The sequence below is a fragment of the Narcine bancroftii genome, chromosome 2 (genome assembly GCF_036971445.1).
Source record: "Narcine bancroftii isolate sNarBan1 chromosome 2, sNarBan1.hap1, whole genome shotgun sequence".
NCBI lineage: Eukaryota > Metazoa > Chordata > Chondrichthyes > Torpediniformes > Narcinidae > Narcine > Narcine bancroftii.
In genome coordinates this window covers 238,091,452-238,113,240 of record NC_091470.1, presented here as the reverse complement: position 1 = coordinate 238,113,240, position 21,789 = coordinate 238,091,452, and the positions used below count along the sequence as shown (strand labels likewise).

General features: G+C 39.1%; 1 protein-coding gene across 1 annotated transcript in view; it reads left to right on the top strand.

Annotated features, from left to right (window-relative positions):
* The first annotated feature begins 728 nt into the window (after positions 1-728).
* The window catches only part of LOC138753096 (CUB and sushi domain-containing protein 3-like), a 691,055-nt gene continuing 669,994 nt past the window's right edge, over positions 729-21,789 (top strand). Inside the window, exons 1-2 of the mRNA XM_069915685.1 lie at positions 729-750; positions 1,524-1,746. Of these exons, the coding sequence (XP_069771786.1) occupies positions 729-750; positions 1,524-1,746 (245 nt within the window). The remainder of the gene's footprint in view (positions 751-1,523; positions 1,747-21,789) is intronic.

The window sequence follows — 21,789 nt, the reverse complement described above, 5'->3', positions numbered from 1 at the left end:
AAAGCATTCTGCTGGCAGCTGATCAAACAAGCAGGACTTTTAATTCAATGGTCCGCAGACTGACCAAAGTGATTTCATAAGGCTATGATTCATGCTTTTGGAGATGTGAAATAGAAACGATGTCATGTGATGAGACTTTTGGAGAGAAAGATATTACTGGAACCAGAGGCATTTTGAACGTAGTTGGCCATCCTGTGAGTAACACAGGATTGAAATACAGAAACCATAAAAGGTACTATTGCATGTTACTCCTGGTCAAAGATGAACACAGAATAAGTGGCTTTTGGAGGAGGAATACCCCTTCTGACTATTCCTTTAAGATAAAGAGGACAGTTCAACTGTGTCCTTTCCTATGTGGACACTTCATTTAACCCTTGTCTGGGTTTGTGAAATCACCGTGGAAGAAAATAGCCTCTTCACAAAATAGGATAGACTTTATCTTGTGGAATACAGATTCCAAAATCTCCATGCAAGAGTGAACATTTTTTGTATGAAGAAACATTGCTCTGAAAACAACTTTACAAAAAACAAATTGAGAGTTTTAAAGAGGTCTGATGGACTTGGTGTTTCAACAGACTTCATTATTGCTTTTGAGCAACAATTTAAAGAAATTTGATGTCTCACACTTATTCCATAATCGCTTTCTGAAAATAAACTTTAAAATCATCTTTAGAATTACAGTTTAAATGGTAATTGTTTGGGTTTTAATGTACATACATTTGCACATAATGAGGTTAAGTTTAGAGTTAAGTAAGAAGTTTTAATTTTAATAATAAAAATTGTTTTGTCAATACCATTGTCTAGTCATTCCCATTGCTAACACCTATAAACTCAATATTCTTTTTTTTTCTTTAAAAGTGCTTAGTTTGCAAAATTTACCCATGTGTCGGTATCAGACGTAAAAACAGAATGTTATCAACAGTCAAGGCAATGAGCAGATTGGTGGAAATTATTCCTGTGAAATGTTTGTTTTGCTTTGTTGCTGTGTGGTAATCATATCTGTGCTTTGAGAGGTGAAGAGCAATCTTATTGAGAGATAAAATGTCCATCAGAAGACTTTGACAAATTAAAAACCATGGTAGCATTCCATAAAGAGAGCCTTATGTTGTAATTTCATTATACAGGAAATACAATATTTATGATTTTAAAAATATGTACGATACAAGAGCTTCCATTCAGATGCTCTTGCTATGTGCATCAGTCATGCAGGGCTCATTTCTGCATACTAATTCATAGACTCTGTACCAACCTATTCACTGAAGGTGTGACATTCCCATTCAGTGTTCATCAACTAAAACAATTTTAAGAAAAATGAACCATCAAATTATTTGAATTATAAAAGGTATCTTGTGCAGTGCCATGAGGAGATTGCAGAATTACTTTAATTATTTTTTTTTAATGAATGGATTGGTGGCAAAGCTATCATAAGTTGTCATACTTCAAGATTAAATAAGATGCATTAGGAATTAACCTAGTTGGCCCTATTAACCTCAATCCATTTTCTCATCTCCTTTTCATTGCAGGATTTATTTATACATGTGGAGGGACATTACAAGGACTAAATGGCACGATAGAAAGTCCTGGCTTCCCATATGGGTATCCAAATGGTGCAAACTGTACATGGATCGTTGTAGCAGAAGAACGCAACAGAATACAGATTGTGTTCCAGTCATTTGCTCTGGAAGAAGAGTACGATTATCTGGCATTGTATGATGGACAGCCACATCCTGCAAACTTTAGGACAAGGCAAGTAATAATTTACAATGGATTATGATTGTACCATAACCATATAAGATTCTGTTATTAATCAGATCAATTTCTCCATTAAGAGCTGCATCCATACAACAAAAAGCTGTACTGCACTTTTTAAAATTTATTTTCTCATTGAATGTATTTGCATGTTTCAAGGGATTCATATTATTTTCTTAAATTACACATTCTCCAGTGTTCTTTTTAAAAAGAAATCCTGATTAGTTTCTTCTGTGTTAGCTTGTGGAATTGTATTGTTCATAATTTAATTAAATTTTGAACATGTTAGCTTGCAAGTATCACCTTAGAAAATAAATCCACCTGTAATTTAACCATTTCAAATGATCTATGGCAGATACAGCAATTACTTGAATTTTGGAAATTCTCTCTTGTTCACAATCCAATCCATCGGATGTAGGGAATATTCTCAAATTTAGTGAGAAGTTTTATCTTGTAATTAGAAATTTGAAAATCTGAATTTTTTAAAATATCTGTGCACCATGATGGAGGTGCATTTGTAATCATTGACCATTTTTTAAATTTAGACTTGCAGTATGGTACAGGCCCTTCTGGCCCACAAGCCCATGCCACCCAAATACTTCAATTAACCTGCAACCCCTATACTTTTGAAGGGCAGGAGGATAGCGGTTACACCCAGAAGAAACCCACACAGATGAGGGGAGAACGTTAAACTTGTTACAAACAATGCCGGATTTGATCCTGGGTCGCTGGCACTGTGATTAGTGTAATGTATAACTGTAATAGTGTAACTGCATTGCCCTCAGTTTGATGTGACCAAACATTAGATGACAGAACTGATTTAAATCAATTAAGCAAGTAACAGTTGTGATATTTCTCTTTGATTAAAATTAGTTTTTGGCTTGCATTCCTTTTGCAGTAGCTTTGAGAGCAAATGGTAAAATAAATTTTATTTGTAAGAACTGTTGAAGCTTAATTTTTGTCAGATAGTACATTGAAGTCCTAATAAAAATAAAACAGGGCATCAGGAAATCTCACTGATTTACTCATGGGTAAACATTAGATGGTTGAAATATAACAGACTGCTGGAAATATTCAGTGAATCTTTCACTAAAACTGGACAAAGTAGAACTCCCAAGAGGGTGATCCTCAGAAAATGTCCTGCCTAAATTGTGTTCCTTGCCACATCTTCTAAACATATGTGGACTGAAACTTTTGCAGGCAGATTCAACCTCCTGATTGCTAAAGTCTAATGTTCCCACCATTTCAAAAGAACATCCATCATATTGGCACCCGGTAAGAACAAGGTGTGGGTAAAGGAAAAAAAAAACAGGATGAGGTCTGACAAGACAAATTTTGGGAGCTTAAGAGATAAATTAAAAATTAGAACCTCAAAGATAGTCATCTCAAAATTACTACTTGTGCCATGTGCTCGTTAGAGTATGAAAAGCAGAATAGATTGGATGAATATGTAGCATGAGCAGTGGTGCAGGAGGGAAGGTTTCAGATTCCTGGGACATTATAACCAGTTCTGCAGGAGGTTAAACCAAAACAAACCAGACAGTCTATGCCTGGGCTGGATCAGGATTAAATCTCTTCAGGAAATTGCTTACTGTGCTGTTGGGGGTGAGGAATTCATGTAGAAAGGCAAAAGATGTAATGCAGTGACCAAAGCAAAAGTTAGAGAAGTGAAAAATAAGAGTAGAGTACCTCTTAAACCACCAGTTTGCTCAGGAATACTTCTTTGGTAATAGTGATTGTATAAGAGATTCTCAGCACCCATCCATAACATCTGTCTTTGGCATGATAGATGTCCTCTACTGTGAAGACTGATACAAAATACTCATTCAAAGCCTTGACCATTTCCAGATTAACCAATATTAATTTCCCCTTCTAATCATTCAAAGGACCTACATTTATTTTAGCCTCCATTTTCTGCTTTATCTAATTATAAAATTATAATTGTAAAACTTTTAATGTGAGATTTTAGATTTTGTGCTAGTTTATGATCATAATCTTTCTTATTGCTTGCATAGTAACTCTTTTTAAAGTTTTCCCAATTTTTCAGTTTCCCACTGTTACGGATTTAAAAAAAAATACGCGGCACCTTATCAAATGCCTTCTGAAAATCTAAGTGGACAACATCTACCTGTTCTTCTCCATCCACAGTATTCATTTTTTCCTCAAATAACTCTGGCTAATGTGTCAAAAACGATCTGCCCTTCCTGAAACCAGGTAGTATCTGCCTGATGGAACAATTTCTATCCTGGATGTCTCGTTTCTTCCCGAATGATAGCTTCAAGCATTTTCATGTTAAGCTAATTGGCCAAAAGTTACCTGGCTTTTACCCACATCCTGTTTTAAACAGTGCTGTGATGTTTGCTCTTTTCCAATATACCAGAACCTGCCCAGAGACAAAAAAAAATGATAAATTATTTGAAACACTTCTAATATAACTCAAGCCACTCTATTAGGACCAGCGGACAGGTAGCAATTCCATTGCGATGAAGTGCTTTCAGAGGGTGAAATGCTTAAATCAACTCCTGGCTCAGGAAGGTTTGGACCCATTTCAATTCACTGATTGACACAACAGTTCAGCAAAAGATACCATTTTATTGGCCATCCTCTCTACATTGGACCATAAGAATAAATCCATCAGGCTAAGGGGAAGTCGAGGAACCAGGAATCTCTCCTTATTTGGGGGGAACAGTGGTGGTCAGCAAGTTCATGGGTTTCCACATTTCTGAGGATTTCTCCTTGGCTCAGTACACCAAGCCAACTATTTAAAAACAGCCACATCAATGCCTCTAATTTTAAGGAGATTTGACATTTCATCAAATGCCCCATCAAGGTTCTACAGGTGCAGTGTGGAAAGTATACAGACTGTTTGCATCACAGATTGGGAACTCAATTACCCAAGAATGCAGAAGACTGATGAAGTGACAGATGCAGCCAATTCAATCATGAGTCACATTATACTCCAAACAGTGAAAAGGGTTTGTTTGGTTAGCAGTCTAGAAAGTCAACTCAAAGATGCATATATCAGTCCAAAGTAGAAAAGTAATAGAACAGAGTAAAACTCTTTCACTTTACACTGTGCTCTTACTTTTCTACTTTGGACTGATATATGCATCTTTGAGTTGACTTTCTAGACTGCTAACCAAACAAACCCTTTTCACTGTTTGGAGTATAATGTGACTCATGATTGAATTGGCTGCATCTGTCACTTCATCAGTCTTCTGCATTCTTGGGTAATTGAGTTCCCAATCTGTGATGCAAACAGTCTGTATACTTTCCACACTGCACCTGTAGAAGCTTGATGGAGCATTTGATGAAATGTCAAATCAAATGTATTCCATTAGAAAAAATAACATATGATTTAAAAAATAAAGTCACAGCATTCGAACAAATTTGGGAACCGTACATGGAACACAACAGAGAGGGCCTACTGCAGACCTCCACCCCCTAAAATGATAGAATGAGAAGAAGACAAAATGAACTGACCCAGTGTGTAAAGTAGATGACACAATTTTCTTGTTTATTTTCATTGTGTGATGACATTGTTTAATGGGTTTATTGTATATGTTGAATGTTTAGTGGGTAGGGAGGGGGGTGGGAAGGAGGGAGAGAAGGGAGGGAGAAAAGGGGAGAAAATAACACTGTGTATATTCAAGAGGGAAATGTTTGTGTGTATTTTGGTTAATATGGTTCATAGTGTGAAAAATAAAAAAAAAAGTACCAAACAAGAGCAGCATGGGTCACTATGGTGAGATTTATTCAGGAACCTGATACCATTCTGTTTTTCAGATTTCAACCATCTGCAGTATGTGAAATTTTCAAAGCTTATAGAAATGATTAAATACTTTACAAATCAAAACTTATTCATGAAACCTGTATTATTAATAGGTTAGGAACCAACATAGAGTTATGGAGCTGTACACCACATAAACAGGCCCTTTGACTTACCAAATCATCTCTGACAGTTACATGCCTCTTCACATTAATCCCATATTTTATTCTCACACATTTCCATAAACTCCTCTCGCAAATTCTACCACTCACTTAGAAATCAGAACCGATTTACAGTGGCCAATTAACCCACCAACTCAGAGTTTTTGAGATGTGGGCAGAAAATAGAGCACTTGGAGGAGACAGACACAGGAAGACCATGCAAACTCTAAACAGACAGCATCCAAAGTCAGGGCTGAGCTCAGATTACTGTGAGGCAGAAGCTTTACCAACTTTCACCACTGGGTATGCAATACCTGATCTAATTCCATTCAGTAGACAAAAACTACCTGCTTGATGAGCTCAATTTGAGCAGAGAGCGTAATTGATTTATAAAGAATATTTTGAAACCAAGTGAATAATTTAATTATTGAAGTCAAGTGGTGGGTTAACTTTCAGTCAGTAAAGTAATAATTATGCTAAAATTTGTTCAATGGAAAATGCTAGTAATTTGTTTTAATTGCTGGATATAATACATAGATTGGAAATCAAAAGCCTTCAAGCTATTTTGGGGAAAAAAAAAGAAACATTTCAAAATAGATTTGGTAATTGATGCAAGCCGAGAAATTACCTTTTGTGATAATAGCTTGTGAATGCATCATAGGGTTTGTATGGAATTAGTTTGTGACTTTAGCAGAGTTATTAACCAATTTGAAATTTACCATCTTGCATCTGTTAAAATAGGATAATAGCTTCACATGAATGAACTCTGTCAGTAATCTTGTTACCTGTTTTAGAATGTACACTATATCTTGTTTTTGCACCTTTGAATGATGACATTTCAAAGTGCTTCCATGATTGCTGTAATGGAGCTGACTCATGACTTGATAAAATACAACTCATTATCTTCAAAATTATTAAAAAGCTTCAATATCTCAATTTTGTATTCAGAATAGGAGGTTTACATGAAATATTTACCCCCATCTCTGTCTTCCATTGACATAACTATATAATGAACTTGTCTATAATTTTTTAAAAAATTACATAATTGATGGCAATTTTCTGAACGGGATTATTGTGCGTCGATCTGGCTGTTTCCTGAGTAAGAGCACAGTTCCAATGGAGGGAGTGCAGTGGAGGTTCATTAGTTTGATTCCTACGAGGAGAGATTAAGTGGACTGAGCCTCTGCTCTTGAATTTTGGGAGATAGCTTTTTTGCCAGAATTGATGTGGAGCTGTTGAGAACCAGGGATCACATTCTCAAAATAAAGGGTTGGACATTCAGGACCGCAGTTTCGAAACCCAGCGAGTAATGACTGGAACTTTCTGTCCAACGTGAAAGATTTTTTGAAATTAATGTATTTTGGGAATATATGATTAGTGTTGAAGTAAGAGATCAAACACGATCTTGTTGAACATTGATGTTGAGGGGATGAAGGTCCTCCCCCACTTCGAGCTCTTATTTCAAATTCATTCAGTATATTATGTAGGATATTCATTAACACTGAAGCAAAATATTTTAGAGTGTTACATGGAAAAAAAACAAGCCTTAATTATTCATCAAAATGAATGTAGATGCTGGGAATCTGAAATGAAAGCAGAAAGTGTAGGAAATATTCAGCAGGTCAGATGGCATCTGTGAAAAAGGAAAAAAAAGCTTATCTTTCAAGCACTAACCCTTTATCAGAACAAAATTCAATGTAAATAATTCTACTGACCCAGTAACCAACACACTAAAATCAAAAATGGTGTCGCTGCTTAGATTTGTGCATGGATGAAGTTGACATTGAAATCAGAAGATTGTGGCGGCACACCACTAGGCAGGCGAACCGGCCCCGCTTGTAATCCATGCGGCGGGGCAGCCGGCCAAAATGGTGCTGTCGGGGGTTTCCCCTACTTCTCAGCACAGGGCTCAGAAGCCTGCACTGGGGGACCACGTGACGCCCGGGTGAGGTCAGCGCCCCCTAGCGCTGTTCTCAGCCAGGTCCGGGCTGGGAGTATAAGTCCAGCCCAGCAGCCTGCAATAAATCAGTTCTGCTCACTGAGCTCAACCCGTCTGGTTGTGTGTTCTTTCAGTAGTAGTGTAGCTGCCACTACAGGATGTTATTTTAAATTTAGATTGATGACCAATATTTCAATAATTGAGTATGTGGTATGATGCGTAATAGTAACATGTTAATGAGATAGACAACAGACTCGCCAAGGCAAATAGCGCCTTTGGAAGACTACACAAAAGAGTCTGGAAAAACAACCAACTGAAAAACCTCACAAAGATAAGCGTATACAGAGCCGTTGTCATACCCACACTCCTGTTCGGCTCCGAATCATGGGTCCTCTACCGGCATCACCTACGGCTCCTAGAACGCTTCCACCAGCGTTGTCTCCGCTCCATCCTCAACATCCATTGGAGCGCTTTCATCCCTAGCGTCGAGGTGCTCGAGATGGCAGAGGTCGACAGCATCGAGTCCACGCTGCTGAAGATCCAGCTGCACTGGATGGGTCACGTCTCCAGAATGGAGGACCATCGCCTTCCCAAGATCGTGTTATATGGCGAGCTCTCCACTGGCCACCGTGACAGAGGTGCTCCAAAGAAAAGGTACAAGGACTGCCTAAAGAAATCTCTTGGTGCCTGCCCCATTGACCACCGCCAGTGGGCTGATAACGCCTCAAACCGTGCATCTTGGCGCCTCACAGTTTGGCGGGCAGCAACCTCCTTTGAAGAAGACCGCAGAGCCCACCTCACTGACAAAAGGCAAAGGAGGAAAAACCCAACACCCAACCCCAACCAACCAATTTTCCCCTGCAGCCACTGCAACCATCTGCCTGTCCCGCATCGGACTTGTCAGCCACAATCGAGCCTGCAGCTGACGTGGACTTTTTACCCCCTCCATAAATCTTCGTCCGCGAAGCCAAGCCAAAGAAGAAGAAGAATGGACAGAGGCAAAACACTGAATTCTTCCCCTGGATCGAATGACAACTGTACAAATTGTATGGGTTGTGTTGAAATGAAAATTGACTGAAAGATATTTCTTGAGTGGCTCGGTTTAAGGTAATATCATTTTGCTTGGGGAACCAGCTGCAAACTCAGAATTTCAGATCAAATGTTTTCTCAAATAACCTGTTCACACTTGGCTCAATTCATAAATTTTCTTCCAATTTCTCTGATGACTTATGCCAGATAAATGAGTTCAGAATTGTCATGTTTCAAAAAGCACCTCCCATTCTTTTAATCTGTTTTACACCTGTATGTCCTCCATTCTTTATTTGAACAAGTCTTTTTTATTTATATAGCTTACTTTAAAAATTGAATGATCTGATTGTAATTATGAAATTTGGTTTTTTACAAAGCAATTAATGAAATTCATTCATTTTTTTGAAATATTGTCATTTTTACAGAGCTAATGTTTCCGAATTTAACACCGATTTAAAGATAAAGTAGGCACAGTAGAATTTACATCAGCTACAAGGTATCAAATATACTTGAGGGTGCTGTGAATGAAACCCTGCTCTTCTACAAGGTGTGCCTGCTGAACTATAATCAGGTGGAATCAATTTTTAATCACTGATTTGATGACACCTTCAGCTGTTAACAAAATTGAAAGCTGAACATTCAGACTCTTCCATCGTGATAAAAGAGATTACTTTTTGATAACATCCACAAAATAAATGGACTGCTGAATAAGCTCCCTGAACAAGGACAACCAATGGGGCTAATTTTCTGTTCTAACATGCAGATTTAATAACTATTTCCAAATGAGTTGCTGTTTCTTTCAGTGGTAGCGGCCCAAATTGTTGCTGGCATCTTCTCTCCTGCTTAACAATGGCTGTTTCAACCCTTGCATTGAACTGAGAATTGTATACTTCCATGGGTTTCTCTTTGTCTATTCTGGTAAATCTGCTCATTGAGCCTTATATTGGCTTCAGTCTTGTACAAGCTATTCAACTCAGTGAGGAACAAGTTTGTTGGAAGAAAGGAGAGTGGATGTCCTTAAAATTTAATTTATTTTTAATATCAAAATGTTTAACTAAGTTTAATATGAATGTGTTTTCAATGGTTTACCTTTGTATAACAGTACCTTTGTTTTGAATATAGATCAATAATGTCATGTAATTAAAGCAAAATGTAATATTACTAGAAATTGCATTTTGTCTGTCATAACACAGATAAAGATGCTTCATTATCAATGTCTGATGACCCTTTAACCATATAATCGTTTACAGCACGGAAACAGCCCATGTCGGCCCTTCAAGTCCGTACCGGTTCACTTGAACGACTCCACTAGCTCCTCCGCAAAATCCAGAGATATGAACTTTGGTAGTTTATCGTTGTCTTCTGAATAGGTTCGAGAGTTTCAAAGAGACCTGTATAATTACATGTGTTATGAACAAACTTTATTTACACACAGAAGTCACAGACTAACATATACAGGTCACAGGCACAGTACACCAAGAAATAAGGGTTTATCTTGTTCACCACCTACCATCTAGAGGAAGGGAATACTGAGAAATGAGGGTTTAACTTGTTCAGCACCCACCACCCACAGACACAGTATACCACATGATAAATAAACCTCACTAGAATGCAATTTGTTAATCCGCCGAATCGCTTATAGCTGAATATGGACCCCAAACTTTGCAAATAAGTTGATTAAAATTCAGAATACCAATGTTAAAAGAATGTGCTTGCTTTCTTTCATTGAAATTGTTAGTTATAGATAGCGGATCCTTTTAAAACTGGTAATATTTGGGTTTGATTAACCGTGGGCGCTCTGAGATATATGCATCTGTTCCGCGACTCGGCTGTAATGCGGTATGAAATCTTGGACCCCATCTACCGTGTTCTAATGAGGTTTTACTGAAAATTAATAAACCTGGTCTCCAGTGTAGGTTCTGCTCGGGATCTGGGACAGACCAATTGCAGTCAGCCTTTTGGAGTTGTCTGCAACCGCATAGGCATGCAATACTAATATTTTAGGCACTGGAGGTCACCAGAAACAGCAAAAAGGAGATGCCCAGGTAGCACTCCGTTGAGCTCCAGCAGTGCTGCACCCCTGAACCAAGCTGATCAATGGTCATAACTAATAAATACATAAATATAAACCTAGTTTCAACTATTGACCACTGCTCAGGATCCGGGACTGCCGCATTGCAGTTAGCCCTCCAGAGCTGCTTGGGCATCAAAGATGTTTTTGTGGTGGGGGTGGGGGGGGGGGGCGTGGAAGAAGAATGAAAGAGAGATTGCATATGCTAGGATTTTCTTATGCAAGACTCATCCATGTAACCTATGAAGACCAATTACGCATCAGCCTCACTTGTGGGCATTGATTGGAACCTGGGGGAACAATCAAATGTCAGCTGACAGGGCCATTCATTCACAGGTGGGCAGATGATTGTAGGTGAGGTGACTTCTTACCAAGCTCTATCTGGAGAGGTCACATGACTCTCCATAATCCACACTACACACTTACAGTCAGTCAATCAATGTTAAAGATTGATAGCATCCAATGACCACCATCAAGCTATCTATTTAAAAAAAACTGGCAACATAATTCTCAGTTGGACCAGATGGGTCCTACGTGGTACTTTAATAGTGATCCAGAGCTGAGTGGAGAGCCAGCATTATTGCATCTGTTGTGGAGCAATTGTGACGCTAGGCAAAAGGGCCATGTCAACCAGTGTGGTGGTACACCACCGGCCTACTGCAGGGGGAAACCTCTATACCTGCAGGAGTGTAAGGGGACAGGACAACACTTGGCCGGCTGTCAATCATTCGGCCTGAATGGATCAAGCCCCACCCGGTCGGGTGTCAATCACCCTCCGGGATATAAGCCTGCGCCAACCTCCCGAAGCCTCACTCAGAGTTACTGCAGCTACAGCCAGCCTGGCTCTGTAGAAGTCTTTGTGGATTAAAGCCTGTGGCACAGTGTTTACCTTATGTGTGTCTGATTCTGGCTAACAGCGCACCACACATAGGTTTCATCCATATAGAGACAGGATGCATAGTTGCCAGAGAAATGATAGATGAATTTCAATTTGGATAAATGTGAAGGGATGCTTTTTGGAAGGTGGAACTTGATATGGTTAATGGATTCTTAATAGTGTCGAAGAAGAGAGGGTCATTGGCGTCCAAATCCATAAATCTCTGAAGGTTGCTATGCTGATTGATAGGGTAGTTAATGAAGGTGACCTTCATTAGCAGAGGATTCAGTTCAACAGTCGCGAGGTAAAATTACAGCTCTGGTTAGACATCTGGAATATTGTAATTGCCTCATTACAGGAAGGATGTGGAAGCTTTAGAGAGGGTGCAGAGGCGATTTATCAGGATGTTGCCTGGATTGGAGAATGAGTCTTATGAGGTAAGGTTATTCTCTTTGGAGCAAAGAAGGATGAGAAGTGACTTAATAGAGGTCTATAAGATTAGGAGAGGCCTAGACAAGATGGATAGCTAGCACATTTTTCCCAGGGTAGTAGCAAATACCAAAGAATGTCTGCATAAATTGAGGGGAGGAAAGTTTAAAATTTAACATTCAATTTATGGAATAAAAAGTGTCATATTACACAAAATTGCTTTTGCCTGCTGTTAGAGATTTATTACCAAATCCCTCTAACTAATCTAAAATAAAAGAGGGACTGGGCAGTCCATTCTGAAAGTAAAGTAGGAAAACAAAGAGTTTCCTGGTTAAAACTACGTTAACCTTAAGGAATTAGGAGAGAATTCAGTATAAAATTATGATTCTTAAACTACATGGAAATATTGAATAAATGGTTGCCAAATCTTCAAATTTAAATGATGTATCAAATGTCCAATTCCTAATTTTATTCAAACTTAAACATGACGAGACAGTAGAGAGCCATTGAAGTAGAGTAGGTGGGTTAGTATCCTTCCATTTCAGTAATATGGGTTTTCTAGACGTTAATGTTGAAAAGACAATTATTCGCTGTCCAGCGACAGGCATATGCCCAGTCTCCGCTGGTATGATTCCAAATATAGCTGTGAATAGATTTGGTTGTAATTTTAATCCTAGAACTTTTGTTAGGGTTTCAAAGACCCCTTTCCAGAAATTAGCTCGTTTTGAAAATAACCAGAAAATATGAGTTGAAGTGGTTTTTGCTCCTATCACAAGAAGGTTTTATATTGGGAAAAATATGGACCAACTTATCTTTAAACATGTGTGCCTGATGTACCACCTTCAACCGAATAAAGGAATGGCAGGCACAAATTGATGAAATATTTACCGGTCAAAAAATATGATCCCATTGATCGTCTGGAAGCAATTCTTGAAATTCCAATTCCCAAGCACCTTTAGTTTTATTGTTGGAATTCTTGGATAACCCTTTTTAAAGGGGATACACCTCGGAAAGGGTCTCTATCGTATCAAGAGTTAGCAGTGGGAGAGTTTGGAAGTCAAGTATGCAGTAAGTCCCTAATTTTCAAATTCCTAAAAAAAAATATTTGTGTCATACTCAAATCCTATTTGTCTGTTAACTGATTGAAAGACATTAAGCAGTCTCCTGCAAATAGGACTGATAACATTATTACTCCTTTAGTTTTCCATATTGAAAATGCCTGATCAATTAATGATGCTTTAAAAAAAGAAAATAAGATGTATTTTACTCGATAAAACAGAATGATTAAACCCAAATAATTTACAAAACTGGAACCAAATCCTTATTGTATGTTTAAGAACTGGGTAGAGGAGCTTATTTAATGAGTATCTAGACGTTAATGTTGAAAAGACAATTATTCGCTGTCCAGCGACAGGCATGAGTATCCCCTAACTGAATTCCTCCCCAAATCTACCCATAAAGGATATACGTACACATCTGACTAATAAATCCAAATTCTAATATATCAGATATTAATAACCCAATTTTAAAAATCTAAAATTAGGGAAACCCATTCCTCCATCTTTCTTTTGTTTCTGCAATAAATGTTTGCTCAATCTAGGATTTTTGTTATTCCAAATGTAAAAAGCTGTCCTTGTAAAAAAAAATTTAGGGATGAAGGAAGGTACTACTTGAAAAGTATATACCTTCAGCCAGTTTTGAGACAGTCTCCAGCCCTCCTCAGCCTGGTGAGAGTGCCTTAACCATGGTCTCCAGCAGTCCACAGCCTCCATGGGTTTTTTGTGTCTCCAGCAGCCCATACCTGTGTGGTTTCTTCAGCCGCAGAACCTGTCACCGGACAGCCACTATGGTCACTGTCCTGTGAGTTGTCTCCTTCGAGATGGAAGTTGGTCTCCCTGTGTTTTGGGGCCCTGCGCCAGTCTTCTGCTTCCCTAGAGTCTGGAATCCCTCGCCACTGCTGCTGATCATAGCTGCTACCATCTTGGGTCAGACCTCGCAGTTGCAAATTTTTAAATTAAATAAAGAATATGTTTAAATAAATTAAAGGATATGTCAAGGGTAAATCTTTTAAGACAGAGAGTAATGGGTGCCTGGTATTTGTCCAGTGTGGCAGTGGAGGTTGGTCCAATAGGGACACAAGAATGTAAGAAAAATAAAGGGTTATGGGATTGAGGTAGGGAACATTAAGCATTGAGCAGGCTTTTGTAGATTGGCACAATATCATGGGCTTTAGGGCCTGTACTAAATGTTCTATATTCTATCATGTTTAGTGCAGACATTGTGGGCCAATGGGACTTTTCTTGTGCTGTTTGTTTTATGCCTGTTATACAAGTTGAAGAAACAGATTACTATTGCAAAACTATCAGAAGTCTATGCTTTTGTGATGGACCATGTGAAATTCAGTAATGAGGTTCGGTAAGACAGTCAGATAATCACTCTGAAACTTCTTCACTTTCATATTCATGTCACTGGCTCTGAGATTTTTTTGGTTCATGGGTCCTCTACCGGCATCACCTACGGCTCCTAGAACACTTCCACCAGCGTGGTCTCCGCTCCATCCTCAACATTCATTGGAGCGACTTCATCCCTAACGTCGAAGTACTCGAGATGGCAGAGGCCGACAGCATCGAGTCCACGCTGCTGAAGATCCAGCTGCGCTGGGTGGGTCACGTCTGCAGAATGGAGGACCATCGCCTTCCCAAGATCATGTTATATGGCGAGCTCTCCACAGAGGTGCACCAAAGAAGAGGTACAAGGACTGCCTAAAGAAATCTCTTGGTGCCTGCCCCATTGACCACCGCCAGTGGGCTGATATCGCCTCAAACCGTGCATCTTGGCGCCTCACAGTTCGGCGGGCAGCAACCTCCTTTGAAGAAGACCGCAGAGCCCACCTCACTGACAAAAGGCAAAGGAGGAAAAACCCAACACCCAACCCCAACTCACCAATTTTCCGCTGCAACCGTATCTGCCTGTCCCGCATCGGACTTGTCAGCCACAAACGAGCCTGCAGCTGACGTGGACATTTACCCCTCCATAAATCTTCGTCCGCGAAGCCAAGTCAAAAGAGAAAAAGAAAAGATAGATCTACAAACAAATCTTTGAGGACTGCTGTAAAAGATTTACAAAATTAATTAACAATAGTTCGACTGTTCTGGCTGCTTGGTGTACATCTTGTATCTACTGGTGAAGACAATAAATTTTTGGGATTTATGACATATGCAGCTTCCCTGTTGACCACAAAATCTGGAGCACGAAGATCTCAGCAATCGCAAAAGAATGGTGATACAGGAGAGGGTGGTGAACAAAATACTCCAGTCCAGCGTGGATATTGAACTTTGTTTAAGGCCCTTTTATTCAGACATGAACTCTTGACAAGTACCATGTGAGCCCAAATATAAATAAATAAAGAAAAGAATTATTACAATTGTTCACGAACTTTTGAAATGAAGGTTAAAACATTTTTATTGTAAGTTTTCTCATACATAGAACAATACAGTACAGTACGGGCCCTTTGGCCCTCGATGTTGTGCCAATTCTTGAAATAGTACTAAACCCTACCAACCCCATAACCCTCTACTTTTCTGTTAAATATCCCCAATGTTTCAACCTCCACCACCATCCCCAGGAAGGTGTATGTGTGCATTTGTTTGTTTGTCAATGGTGAATTGAAATTAATAGAAGTGATTTTAACATGAGTTTAGGCATGGGGGTGAAAAGAGTGTTCAAAGTTAGATTGTAAGAATGTGGGGAAGCTAGCTCCAATTTACCAATAAGTTCAACCTGATTATGTTGGACTGGTTGTGAGCTAACACTTGGGAGAAGTGGGCTTCCTGTTAAACTCTGCTAATTGCACAATTGAAGTAATACTTCAACACAGTTAAATTCAATGTTTCCTTCAAGGGTCTCAGTCTTCCTAAAACTTGCCAGTAAAAACAAGACCAGAGTCCAACAGCAAAAGTCCTGATTAAACATTCTGAAAGTCTTCAGTCAATATTCAATGAAACACGAATGTCTGTGTGATAGTACAGATTCTATCACCAATGTGTTTATGTAGTGTAGGATGACTGTGATTGGCTTAGAGTGTGGCCACACCTACTGGCAGGTCTTAAAGGATTGCTCCTCGCCAGACCAGGTCATTCTGGACTGGTCGACCTACTTGTGATGGTCAGGCCCCCTGACCGGTACAGCCCCTAACCTCCATCCACCCTGGGGTCGGTTCTCAAAGAAGGGATGAATGTGATAGTACAGATTCTATTACCAATGTGTATATGTACAGATGGAAGTGTAGGATGACTGTGATTGGCTGAGAGTGTAGCCACACCTACTGGCAGGTCTTAAAGGATTGCTCCTCGCCAGACCAGGTCATTCTGGACTGGTCGACCTACTTGTGATATGCTCTAGTCTTCTAGTTAATAAAAGCCTTGGTTTAGATTAACAAGTCTTTGGTTCTTTCGACGCGCATTAGAGTCTGCAAATGCTGTGATTGTAGTAAAAACACAGAAATGCTGGAGTAACTCAATAGCGTCAATAGGAGTATAATATGTAACTGATACTTCTGGCCTTTCTTCAGAATATGAGTAAAAACAGCCTCTTTACACATAACTTGATGAAGAGCTGCGGCCTGAAACATCGGTTATCCTTCCATTGACACTGTGGGACCTGTATGAGTTTCTACAGCTTTCTTATCTCTCTGAGGGAAAAGAGTTTGTTCCCTTTTGGCTGATGTTGAATTTTCTCCAGTATGGTATTCTGGATATAGAGTATGGTATATGGAGTCCCATTAGAATTGGTGTATTTTTGGCTGCTTTTCACTGAGACCTCACATCAGGAGAGATAGCAGCTATTGTTGAGGTGAGACATTAATTGCTAGTCACTGATGCCTCTTATCTACTGAATATTTACAGGACCTTCTTTATCATGCTTAATGAATGACCATGCATTTAATGTCAGTGGCTGACTTCCTATTTTTGCAGGGTTTCATTGAGTGGACATAAATTGCCAATCTCCATTAAGCCTTTACTTCATCAATATGCAACATGAAAATGACATTTATATAGGCGTGCGTAAGACTCAGAAAGCTGACATGACACTTTCCTGGAACACTCCAATCTCTGCAGATTTGAAAGTACCCTGAGGCAACTCAGACGTCCATTTAAAAACTTCGATGATGGCACCAATTAGAAATAAAAATGGAACCCACTGGAAGTGCTCAGTGGATCAAACCGCTTCTGTAGAAGCAACTTCAGTCAATGGCTCCGTTTGTTAATACTCTAGCTTGTGGTTTAGATTTCTGCTCCAATTATATCTACATAGGGCCAAACTGTTCATCAAGACTAAAGGTTGTTCGGGCAATACTGAACAAGAGGAGGAATGGGAAATAATCTGATCATTAATTTGTGTGAATGCCAGGTTTCCTCCTTGAATGTGATGTGAACCAGATGGGATTTTATGATAATATTGTAGAAGATGCTCATTTTCTACTGAACATCTACAATCTGAATTTAAATTGTAATGATCTGAACCCTGATCCTCAGATTGTTATTCCAGTCCAATGGATAATCAACTTGTCATTTAGTGATTGCTGATACTTTGCTTGTGAATATTGTGGTGTTTTACAGCCAAAACTAAATCAGGGATCTGACTCCTGCATGGTGAAAATTGGTTCAGATTGTACTGCACGAAGTTTATTACAATATCCATGGATAGTAATGCCATGACTGTAACCATGAAATATTAGCCCATTTATGCAACAGGCTTAGTTTTCCATCTGCTGCAATCATTGAGTTTGCAATTTGATATTGTCACTTGAATGTGACATGTTTTGTCCAGCTCAACAGAGGTTGGAGATGAATGTGTCTCAGGAACTCTGCAGTAATCTATGAAACCATATCTATTTTTACTTGCTTCTGGCCATGTGGTGAGGATCTGTTCTAATTGTCCAAAAAGATGAATTGAGTTGGGGCTTGATATGCATGAATTCTCTGCACTCTCTCAGGATCTTCCTGCTCTGAACATTTTGGCTTCAGAGCGCAATGACCAAACACACCAACTTGTTGGGCAACACAAGGGCTTCAGTGACCCATGCGTGATCATGATGTCTGGAGCTCCCTCCGAGGAGTTGCACATACTCCCTGTGACCACGAGGGTTTCATCTTGCACCCCAAAAGACTTGCAGGTTGGTAGGGTAGTTAACAGCACTAAGTTTATCCTGTTGTGTGGTGAGTGAAAGATCTGGTGGGGTTTAACAGGAATATGGGGAGGATAAAATGCAACTGATGTAGGATTAGTGTAAATGTGTTTTATTTATTCTTGCAGATTTGAGCCTTGATGCTGTGATTTTTGCATTTATATCATAATCCTCAACTTGCTGGTATTTACTGATGGATGTGTGAGCATTATCAGCCATAATCTTATTCAATAGTGGAGCAGGATAAAGTGGGCAGAAGGACTTCTCCTACATCAGTTGAACACTAATTGTGCAATGAGAGCTGCACTGTGCCACTCCTATCATGGGACGATATTTCAATTATAGTTCAAATATAACCATGTCCAAATTTTATTTTTTAATATTAACCTGGCCAAGAGATCATTCAGTTGTGAGTTGTTGCAAAGAGTTCCTCGAGAGCAGAAGAGCATAACCTGAATGATCCTTTAGTCTCTTTGTGTTTTGCCACCACCTTTGTACGAGGTTTATTATTTTTAATTTAAGTTTAATTAAATTACGTGAGCATTTGAAGAAGTACAGAGTACTCAAGGATAGTCAGCATGGCTTTGTGAAGGAATGGTCCTGCCTCACGAGTCTAATTGAGTTTTTTGAGGAGGCAACAAAAGAAATTTATGAGGGTAGGGACATTGATATGGTCTACATGGATTTTAGCAAGGCATTTGACAAGGACCCCCATGAGAGACTCATCTCGAAAGTCATGAGGCACAGGATCAGTGGAACATTGGCTGTGTGGATAAGAAAAATGCGCTTGTAGGAAGAAAACAGAGAAGGTATTCTGCCTGGAGATCAGTGACTAGTGGTGTGCCACAGGAATCTGTTCTGGGACCCCTTCTCTTTGTGATTTTTTATAAATGACCTGGATGAAGAGGTGGAAGGATGGGTCAGTAGGTTTGTAGATGACACGAAGGTTGGAGGAGTTGTGGATGGAGCTATAGGTTGTTGAAGGTTACAAGAGGATATTGACAGGATGCAGAGTTGGGCAGAAAAGTGGAAGATAGATTTCAATCTGGTTAAGTGTGAGGTCATGCATTTTGGAAGGACTAACCAGAAGGCTGAGTACAGGGTTAATGGTTGGTTACTTAAGAGTGGATGAACAGAGGGACCTTGGGGTGCAAATCCATACAAACCTGCAGGTCGTCTCACAGGTAGATAGGATAGTTAAGAAAGCCTATGGGATGCTGGGATTTGTTAATGGGGGATTGAATTCAGAAGTAGAGAGATCATGTTTCATTTATATAAATCTTTGTTAAGACCACACTTAGAGTATTGTGTTCCTTTCTGGTCACCTCACCTCATTATAGGAAGGATGTGGAAATCATGGAGAGGAGATTTACCAGGATGTTGCCTGGATTGGGAAACAAGCCTTGTGAGGCAAAGTTAGCAGATCTGGGACTTTTCTTTTGGGATGAGAGGAGGTCAACAGGATTATGAGAGGGATAGATAGGGTGGACAGCCAGCACCCATTTCCCAGTGCAGGATCAGCAAACATCAGAGGACATGAGTACAAAGTTAAGGGAGGGAAGTTTCGGAGAGACATCAGGGGTAAGTTTTTTTTAAATTACACAGTGAGTTGTGGGTGCCTTGCCAGGAATAGTGGTGGAAGTTGAAACATTTGGGAGCTTTTAAGAGACTCTTTGACAAGCACATGGTACGGGTTGGCACAACATCAAGGGCTGAAGGGCTTGTACTGTGCTGTATTATTCTATATTCGCTATTTGTGAAATTGTGATCATAGTTGATCGCCCCTTCCTTCATTGCTACGTTCTAGAATTGAAGTAATATCCCAACTTATTGTTCATCATTGTTCTGATACAGGCACTGCTAACTTCGTAAGCAGTGGTTTACATGGATTATGGTATTTTAAGACCTTGCATATGAGGATTAAAACAAGTCATGTTGAGTCCATTGTCATGAAGCTACAGGGTGGAATAGCAATTGAGCCTACTTTTGGTTGTGGTCAACTCTAATTTTAAAAGATTCCAGCTGTGGTTGTCTAATAACAGTCTCCTGTTAATGAGAAAACCTACTAGTATTCATTCTTTTTTTTTAAATTAGGAACTAGTCAAGTGTGTGATGTGCAGGCAATAATTAGTTCATTGAGAACACATGGAAAGGGAGGAGAACCTATGAAGGTAACTATTCAATCAATTTGCTCAAAAATAATCTGGACTTCCCAGCATCTTATTTAGCTGGTAGTTATTCCATTCTGATCTTTGGGCTTCAGACTGATGAACTGAGTGGGTGGGTCACTTTGTTGGTAATTTGCAGCTTCCCTGCAATACATAAATGTGCTGGAGAAACTCAACAATTCATATAGCATCTGGAGAAAGTAAAGGGTAATTTTCAACATATCAGGTAAGGATTAATATCCTGGTGATTTCATATTCCAGAGACATTTAATGATGAGAGCTGTAAATATATAGGGTTACCTCAAATACTAAACAGATTAAGTACATAGCAGAAAGTCAGCCATGCAGTTTTATACACTTAGTTATCAGTGCCTTTATACAGTTTATCATGGCATTTTAATTCTGCTTAAAATAACTGCTCATTGTAATGAAGTGCAACATTTTATTTTCAGTTTGAAATCTGATACTTTGAATTGAATTGTTTATTGTTACATCCACCAAGGTACATGAAAGGTTTTGTGTGTTACCTAGGTAAGTCAACCTATTCTTGCAGTTAAAAAGGTACAGAAACATAATCTTTTGCAGATGATTACTTCAGTTAAACCCATCAAAGGATGCCAGGGTGAATCTAAAAATGATCCCCTTGTATAACAACCTTCATCTGTTAATCAGCTATTTTCCACTTTTGTATATTATCCTATTTAATTCATTGGGAAAAGTTAAGACAGAGAGGACCAATTGTCAAGAAACAAATCCTTGTAATTTCATTAAAATTCAAATAGAATATGTATTTGAGCAAGGAATTACACAGACATGTTTATAGTTTCTCAATGCAATGTCTAATCTGCGACAGTTTTAAATTTTACCCACCTCTTCTGAGGCAACCAATTCAACAACATAATTTGTACTAATATTTTTAATTTAAAAATTATATCGCAAACCATGAAGGACAAGCCAAGGAAGGACACGTATGGTAACTAGTAAGGTACTGAGGAGTGCAGTAGGACAATGGATCTGGAAATAGTGACAAATAATTCCCAGAAAGTGGTATCATATGTAGATAGGGTTGTAAAGAGAGCATTTGGCACACTGGCCTTCATCAATCAAAGTTTTGAGTATTGGAGTTGGGATGTTATGGTAAAGTTGTATAAGACATTGGTGAGGTCACATTTAATTTTTTTTTTCTTTGCAGTTTTGGTCACCTAACTTCAGGAAAGATATCAATAAAATTGAAAGAGTGCAGAGATTTATGAAGATGTTGCCAGGATTTGAGGAATTTAGTTACTAGGAAAGGTTAAACAAGTTGGGAGTTTATTCCCTGTTGTATAGAAGGATAAGGGGAGATTTGATAGAGGTATACAAAATTCTGATGGGTGTAGCTAAAGTAAATGCAAATAGGCTTTTTTTCCA